General features: G+C 31.0%; 1 protein-coding gene across 1 annotated transcript in view; it reads right to left on the reverse strand.

Annotated features, from left to right (window-relative positions):
- LOC108908021 (density-regulated protein homolog) overlaps window positions 1-7722 on the reverse strand; it is a 78113-nt gene extending 70391 nt beyond the window's left edge. Inside the window, exons 1-2 of the mRNA XM_018711918.1 lie at window positions 7376-7722; window positions 7074-7323 (exon numbers count right to left, since the gene is read on the reverse strand). Coding sequence (XP_018567434.1) covers window positions 7074-7323; window positions 7376-7471 — 346 coding nt within the window. The 5' untranslated portion in view covers window positions 7472-7722. The remainder of the gene's footprint in view (window positions 1-7073; window positions 7324-7375) is intronic.
- Window positions 7723-9399: the final 1677 nt, after the last annotated feature.

A 9399-nucleotide genomic window follows, 5' to 3' on the forward strand; every position in this document is an offset into this window, starting at 1 on the left:
CAGTTTTGTTTGAGCCCTTTTAAGGGCATATAACTTCCTAAGGGTGCGTTTTAGGGCACATATTAATAGGAACTTTTTGGCTTATTTTAATGAGTTATAAACGCAGCAAAAGTTTGGAACCCTATTTTAGAAACACCCTGCATAAGAACATTTGTTTGACGGGCTCTTTATGTAAGTTTTTCTCAATAAGTTTTTCAATATAATACGTAGTTTGGATAACAGTCTCTTATTTTGAATATTGTTAATTTTGTTGACAGAAAAATGGAAGAAGCTCCTGCAGTTGACAATTGTATACTTTGTAAAATGCAAGACAAAGGTATACAAAGTATAATAAAAGTAATAGCGAGCGATGACACGAATGATGAAAATACGAGTGATGCCATCGAAGATATATACAGGGTATGCCATTTAACACTCCCGCTGCCAATATCTCCGAAATAAGAAATTTATTTTAGTTCCAGAAACTGGGGTGGTCCCTCAAATAGCTTCAAATTGTAGTTAGAACTGTTAGTTCAAATCTTTCTGTAAAGATGGCGTGGCGATACTAAAAAATTTTTTGATCCCTGGAACGTGGAAATGTTCAGTCCATCTGAAAGATCGTTAAATTTTGAGTAATTTTTGTAATATAAAGTTTTTCCCTATATTTACTTGTTTTCGAGATATGTCGACTTCAATATGCACTGTATGATATAACATGAAAATCTATTATTTTATTTAAATCACATCGAGACAAAATATTCTTTTAAAATTTTGTTATAATGACTTTATTCACACCACATACTAACTAACAAACATTAATTATAAAAAAACAAATGATCAATTATAGAAAAAAAATTGTACAATGGTAAATCGTATAACTAGTATAGTTAAATTGAAAGACGCAAACTGATAAAACTGTAGTTATTGGAAAACTAATATGTGTCATCTGTCATTGTTTTATTTTAAACAAATGACATGAGCCACCTATGACTGCATTTTTTAATAACATTTGATAAAATGGGGTTCGTCTCTGACCCTTATAAGATTTACCATTGTACAATTTTTTTTTCTGCAGTTGATCATTCGTTTTTTTTATAATTTATTGTGTGTTAGTTAGTATATGATGTGAATAAAGCCGTTATAACAATATCTTAAAAGAATATTTTCACTCAGTGTGATTTAAATAATATAATATATTTTCCGGGTATATCATTCATTGCATATTGAAGTCGACATATCTCGAAAACAAGTAAAAATAGGGAAAAACTTTATATCACAAAAATTACTCAAAATTTAACGATCTTTCGGATGGACTGTATTTCCACGTTCCAGGGAACAATTTTTTTTTTATTATTGCCACGTCATCTATACAGAAGGATTTGAACTAACAATTCTAACTCCAATTTGAAGCTATTCGAGAGACCTAACAACCCCAATTTCCGAAACTAAAATAAATTTCTTCATTTCGGAGATATTGGCAGCGGGAGTGTTAAATGGCACACCCTGTATAGCGAATTGCCAGAAGATTGTTCTTTATATGTAATAGCTGTTTTAGATTGATAATTTATTGATCAATTAATTCATGGTCGCTTCATCAAGAAATTGGACAAGTGTAATGCACCAAATCTACTGTCGAATAACTTCATGAATTTATTCATCAAGTTCTTGACGAATTAGAGCATGTTCTAATTTTCGTCAATTTCTTCGTGAAGTTCGGAAGTACCAACCCAACAGATTTCCAACCTCAGATCAGTAATGAGGTTATGTTATTGGAATATGTAAATAATTGTGTGGTGTCGTACTAGTTTTGCCTTGTTTTTACTGACGTACAAACACTAATATTTATATAATATGTATGTGTCAAAACGGTACCGCTGTTGTATCACTACAATTATGAGTGGAAAGGTGACATTTTTTAAATTTATTTGCTTCTTTAATTTGTTGGTAGAACTGATTCGTGCGTCAACAAACTTGACAAAGTCTGTAGCAGTGTAAAACCACACTGTTTATCAATAAATTCGTGAATTAATTCATGAAGAACTTCGTCAATTTATTGATGAATAAATTGTAAATGTAAAACAGCTATTAGTGATAACGACGCCGACGATGAAGAAAGTGCTGAAGATGATTCAGAACCACCAAAAAAAAAACACAAACTTTAAATAAATAATCAATAAAAAATATTTAAGTAACTGAATACAAATATACATATATTCCATTAAATTTTGTTCCATCTTCTTCCGTGTTATCCCATAAAAACATTTGCATTTTTAAAAATACATCGGTAAATTAGTAAGACTATAATTATTAGAATAACAAAATTTACAAAGATAAATGATAAAAAAGGAATTTTTAATGACTATAATACTGCTTTAAAAGTTTCTAGAATGTCGAATTTTTATCGGCATAGTTGTGTTCCTCTCTTTTTGATACATTGAATTTTGGTCAAGTAGAAGCTAAAAAAAGTTAATAAATAACCAGTGTCGCATTTCGAGCGCACGCGCGCGCGTATCCTGCTGATCCCCCACCACGCCCTGGGGCTTGATTTTTGAAAACAGGAGAATTAGTTCATTAGAGAAAATTACGTCATTTTCTCTTGACACGCAGATAATGTGATTTTTGAAATTTTCTTGTGGAATATTTTCTCTAGATATCAAGAGAAATAATTCCACAGGGTTTTGTCGGGGGAATTGGCGTTTTCTCTGAATAGTTTGAATCCAAATGTCATCTCATGCTCATGCGCGAAAAGTCACTTCATTCATTCGCTGTTCGAAGGTGCGTAATCATTTGAAATTTGAAATTTGTAATGGATCCAAATAATTTATTATTAATTCTAAATATAATGAATAATTTGCAAGCTGCAGAAATTGTAAACCATCCGCGACAACATTAGTTAAATCATTTAAAGTTTCAGCAATATCTGACCACTGTTCTTGGGCCTTTTTGTGAGTAAAAGTAGAAGAAAACTTTCATTTTAAAAAGTTCTTCGTTGTTTCTAAGCATATTAATTTCTTTTTTGCGCTTTCGACGTGAACGAACGCTTCATCATAATTATAATAATATTAAATTTTTTGTGTTTTCAAATACACTTCTATTCAAATTGAAGTTATATTAAATTACTACGAATATCATGGAGATGTCTAGTCTCCCTGACGAATATAATGACATTTACAAAACAATCTTCAAAATCAAACCAAGTGACTAAACATCAGGGTCGCCAACAATGGTACTGAAATATTGAAGAAAACTCTGACCGCTGATTGGTCAGTTGCAAATATATCCTCGACATACGGCATAAATTAAATTCTCTAGAGAATTGGATTCCTTCAACGTTCAAAAATAAGTATTTAAGTTTTTAAGAGAAATTTGTCAGGTGAATCCTTTCTCTAGAGAATCAGTTCTCCTGTTTTCAAAAATCAAGCCCCTGGTCGGTGAAGGCTTCATTTTCGAGCGCAAGCTCCCCTCTTCGGCGCTTGTATACTATTAAAAATATGCAACTAATAAATTTAAACAATTGTTTACTTAAAGCTAAAGGTTTACCCCACACGTACGTTTTTGTTTTATGTTGATATGTTGAATAATGTACGAGTATGGCTAACAGGCGCAAAATGTTAAGTAGCTTAGGATCTAAATGATGAAAATTATTTTTTTTTTAAATTGTAGTCAATGGTGCTAGGTAATCTACTGTGATGGAATATTTTATAAATATACATACATATACGTCCAAAATTTAAAAAAATCGTGACGTATAAAACTAGGGTGATGTATAAAACTTTACCAAAGCTGCAAAAATTAAGATACTTGAATTTTGCAAATTGCTTTTAGTTTCTGCATATTTACACTGTGTATACCAAATTTCAAGTTTCAGCAAAGCTTCGAACAAATTTGGCAAAGTTTCGAGTTTCAGATGCCACTGGATGTATAAAATCTTATAGAACAAAAAGTTTTGCTCTCCTGATTTTCGACTTTAGCGTCATTATTGTATATACAGTGTGTCCCACTTAAGCATTAGCCACCCATGTAAAATTGTTATTTGTTGACCGATTTGTTTCAGCTTTTTTTTGTTTGGTAGATCTCAGAAAAAGGAGTAGAATGTATAATTTCGATATTTTCGTGATCTAAGCCATAGACAACTGAGACGCGTTTTATAGAAAGAAAAAACAAGAAGTAATATTAACGATTTTTTTTTTACAAAAACTGCAACGGATTCTTATTCAGCACTATCTAAAACCCTACTATACCAATTTTTGTTATGATAGAATACAGAGTGCTGCCGGAAATTTAACCTTAATTTTTTTAACCAACTGAAGATTTATTTACGACCCACATGCATTATTTGAATATTGTGTATCAGTATTATTCAAATTAGTAATAAAGGATGTTTCCATCATCATTATTATTATTATTATTATTACAAAGAGAAAAAAATTAAACATTTATTTAATTAACTATTTCGTGAAAATATTATTATTACTAATAAAAGTATTAAAATAATGCATTTGCTATATAAATCTTCAGTTTAAAAAATTATAGTATAATTTTCTACAACACTTTGTGAAAGCAAAATCTAATTTTAACATTATACTTCCTCAGCTACGTATTTGGTTATTTAACTAGAAGTACACGATTGATGAAGAAGGCTATGAGAAAACAAACAATGTAACTTCTCAACAAATAACAGTTGTCACTGCTAACAATAACTTCTGTAAAATGTCACAAATCAATGATTAATTATTCTTTACAAGAAAAAATAGAAATTGTGCGATTAGTAGGTGATGGAATACGGTCATTTCGTAGCTGCCGTAGAATTGAATAGGAGGTATTCTGGACAAAATATTCATCATACTAGTTTTGACTATTAATAGAGTTTTTGATAAAACTGGAAGTGTAAGTAAAAATCCCAACTAACATCGTAATCGTGTGCTTCCAATAAACCAAATAATTCTCAACTATTTTAATGAAAATCCGCGGTCGATCATTAGAGATGCCAGCGTTAATTTAAATATATCTAGAAATCAAATTTGGAGATGTTTAAAAAAATTGGAGGAGGGTATACAAACCCAAATTTTTTCACAGCCTAGAAATAGGAGACAGAGAAGGAAGAATGGAATTTTGTTTCTGTTGAAAAATATTTTGTACACTGATGAAGCTACAAACGGTATTGTTTCTTCACAAAATATTAGAATGTGGTGTGAAGAAAATCCGCATTGGGTTATACAATGTAAAAGGCAGTATTCCGCTAAGGTGATTATTTGGTATGGCAGCATTTTAAGTTTAAAAATCGTTGGGCCTTAACTATTTTGAAGGAAATTTAAATGCGGATGGTTTTTAGAGATTCCTACAAAATGAATTTATGAACAAAACCGATGACTTGTTTCTAAATGATCGCCTTAATTTACATGTACAGCTAAATGGAGCACCTGTCTGTGATTCGATCATAGTGGGAAACTGGCTGAATGAACATTTTCCCAATCAATGGATTAGACGTAACAGCCCTTTAATTCATTGGCCACTGCGGTCTCCAGATCTCACACCTCTTGATTTTTTTGTGGGGAGCTGTTAAAAATAAAGTTTATGTTACGAGGCCCCAAATGCAAGAAGAACTTTGTGAACGTATTACAGACACATTACTAGGCAACAGTTATGAAAAGTAACAATTAATAGTTGTCGACATATTGAAAAGTGTTAAATCATAATAATAAGTTTCCTTTATTACTAATTTGAATAATACTGATAAACAATATTCAAATAATGCATGTTTCGTAAATAAATCTTCAGTTGATTTAAAAAATTAAGGTTTAATTTTCTGCAACACCCTGTATTCTATCACAACAAAAATTTGTCCAGAATGCCTCCTATTCAATGCTACGGCAGCTACGAAATGACCGTATTCCATCACCTACTAATCGCACAATTTCTATTTTTTCTTGTAAAGAATAATTAATCATTGATTTGTGACATTTTACAGAAGTTATTGTTAGCAGTGACAACTGTTATTTGTTGAGAAGTTACATTGTTTATTTTCTCATAGCCTTCTTCATCAATCGTGTACTTCTAGTTAAATAACCAAATACGTAGCTGAGGAAGTATAATGTTAAAATTAGATTTTGCTTTCAGTGTTGTAGAAAATTATACTATAATTTTTTATACTGAAGATTTATATAGCAAATACATTATTTTAATACTTTTATTAGTAATAATAATATTTTCACAAAATAGTTAATAATTGAAAACGCTCTGAATTTTCCTATTAAATAAATGTTTAATTTTTTTCCCTTTGTAATAATAATAATAATAATGATGATGATGGAAACATCCTTTATTACTAATTTGAATAATACTGATACACAATATTCAAATAATGCATGTGGGTCGTAAATAAATCTTCAGTTGGTTAAAACAATTAAGAATTAATTTTCTGCAACACCCTGTATTCTATCACAAAAATTGGTATAGTAGGGTTTTAGATAGTCCTGAATAAGAATCTATCGCAGTTTTTGTCGAAAAAAAATCGCTAATATTACTTCTCGTTTTTTCCTCCTATAAAACGCGTCTCAGTTGGCCATGGCTTTGACCCCAAAAATACCGAAATTATACATTCTACTCCTTCTTCTGTGATATATCAAACAAAAAAAAGTTGAAACAATTCAATAAATAATTTTACATGGGTGGCTAATGCTTAAGTGGGACACACTGTATATTAACCTATAGTTTTCGAAAGTTTTATCACTTTTTGTTTATAATTGACATTTTTACAGCAACTTTAAAAAATTGACGTTTTATATCATTTTTTCAATCTCACGGCTTTGTTATTGCAAATTTCGTAATCGGACCACCGCCATTTTGTAGCTATTTTTATTACAAACAAATCATGTCTTAAGCATTTTTTCATACAGTCATCCTGCTAAATTATTTAAAAACTACTAAAAAAAAAATTTCACGATTAAATTGTTAACTTTTTTCCTGATAAAATACTTTGTCAGCAAATTAACCTGTTATTGTACTCATCATTTAAAGTAGGTCTGTGTAGTTATTTCCAGATTATCAAGATTTGACACAGGCCGAACCTCTACCAACTGGACTAATAGATTTACCAAATGAATTCAAACCGGTGACAACGGTCACAGATTTTTTTTTGCCTCTGGGAGCTCTAGATACGCAAATTTGTTTTGGGACATCTTCTTTCTTTTTTGTCTTTATCATTCCTTTACCACCCCGTTTTTGTCGCTTTTTTTCTTCTTCGATGGGATTATCATCCACAATTTTAACTTTTTCGAACTCCGACGGTAAATTACGTTCCAACCACTGTTTACACTTATCATACTCTGGATAATATTCACAATACTAAAAATGTTATTTCATTATAAATATTATTACGAGTTTCATTTCAACTAACCTCTATAGGCATAGTACAGTTACCGCAGTAAACAATTCGGATCGGATACACAATATCTTCCTTAGGGCCATGGGATAATTTATTTTTGTCAGACATAATTGAAAATTGTTAGTTTTATAAAATTAAAATGTTTTATGGAATAATTCAGCAACCACAAATTATTTCCCAATTTGACAGTAATAGACGACATTAGCTGCTTTCCAAATTCCAATCGAATTGACAAAAATTGTACTTCGGAAGCACTTCAAGGCTGCGATTCAAGATCAAGATCCTAATCAAGATCTTTATACAAGGTTTACTGATCTTGAATGATTATTGACCATAGAAAATATAGTACTAACGTAGAATGAAATCTAACATATGAATCATGGAGACTATACAAGGAGCCCGAACTCCATGTAAACAAAAATCTTACAAAAATAAGAGGGCGCTAGTGTTCCATATGTCCCATATGTAGAGAGGGGAGATAAAAAGCGGCAGTTTGAATTATAAATCAACCGTCATTTTTGTAATCTGTTAAAAATTTTAAAATAAATAATGTAAGCTACTTTGAATTATATAAATCATGAAAATATGTCATTCCGGACTGTAATTAAACTAAATAGATAATAAAAAATATTAGCTTTATGAGAAGAATTTGGTGTTCGTAGAAAGAAACTAGTTTTCAAGGAATTTATGACGTGATCTTGTTAATATTAACCTATAAGTAAGGTTTATGTTTTTGATAATTACTTTGTTAAAGATTTTAGTTTAATGTTAGTAAAAAATAGTCACATTTTATACAGGAAGTTGCCTTTAAAAAAATAGTAATTCTTGTATTATTAATATGGAATTTTTACTTGTGGTAATAAAAAATAGAATATAAAAAAACTCGGTGATTTAAATAAACTTTTTGAAATATTACAGACGTCCGATTTTAAGTCCAGTGATTCAGATGACTTATTAGAGGCATTGTCCAGCTTGAGAGTGATGATGAAATAGATTTATTCGAAGAAACAGAAAGAGTAAAAAATAAGAACTACTTTGAAATTACTGTACCTACCTGAATATAGTGNATGAGGCGGCACGGTCAATCATTCTCGATCACCCTGTATATCCATCTCAAGTCACGTGGTTCTCAGTGTCCCCATATTTTCAAGTATAAGTTCTCGGGCCCTGCATCAGTGTACATGAGGACCGGCCATAAGTTATGTTATAACCTAAGATCCACAAAACATATAATAGACTAAGAACTCTATTATATATTTTGTGACTAAGAACTTCTAGTTCCGCCAAAACTGCTGCCGTATGCCGGAAAAAGAGGAAATACAAGGCAAGTTCGGTATTAACATGCTCCAGATGTGTTTTGTTCTTTTCTAATTGTAGGGTAGGAGATGAAAAGACAAAGAGCTACATCTAGAGCCTCTAGGCCCTCTAGATGTCAATACCGAACTTGTGTTAAATCAACTTTTTCCGTGACGACTTTGGAAACAACCGTTTATGAAATTAACCAATAGCACCAATAGCAGCTTTTTTCGACTTTCCGGACCGGACAAATGTCAGCTTATGTGAGTCAATATCACATACTTCTATCCTATACTGATCATTTTGCAATTGACTTGAAGCCGAAAAGTGGGGCGACGTACCAGCGTATTCATACGCATGCGTTTACTTTACGGGTTTTGATTGGTTGAAAGGAACCAAGAACGGTGAGCGCCGAGCGGTAAAAAGCCAAACCGAGCTAACCTAAAAAATATTCTCAATTTCTCATTTTGTTTTGTGTTGCGCTAGTGCTTTGGTGAAACTGTTATGGTATAGTGTATATTTTAATAAATAAATAAATAAATGTATCTTTTGAGTTTTATTTCATAATCTGTTTAAACCTGCACTAATTCTTCTATTAATTTGTCTTGTGTTGATATTTAGTAAAAATGTTTCAAAATTATACTCGATAAGAGCCTTCCTTAAGGGCCTTTAAATAGTGTTTTCCGCAAAGACAAATAATTTCAAACATTTAATAACTGAATAATCTAAAGTTATTAAAT

This window comes from Anoplophora glabripennis, unplaced genomic scaffold, assembly GCF_000390285.2.
Source record: "Anoplophora glabripennis isolate ALB-LARVAE unplaced genomic scaffold, Agla_2.0 scaffold225, whole genome shotgun sequence".
In the NCBI taxonomy this organism is placed as follows: Eukaryota; Metazoa; Arthropoda; class Insecta; order Coleoptera; family Cerambycidae; genus Anoplophora; species Anoplophora glabripennis.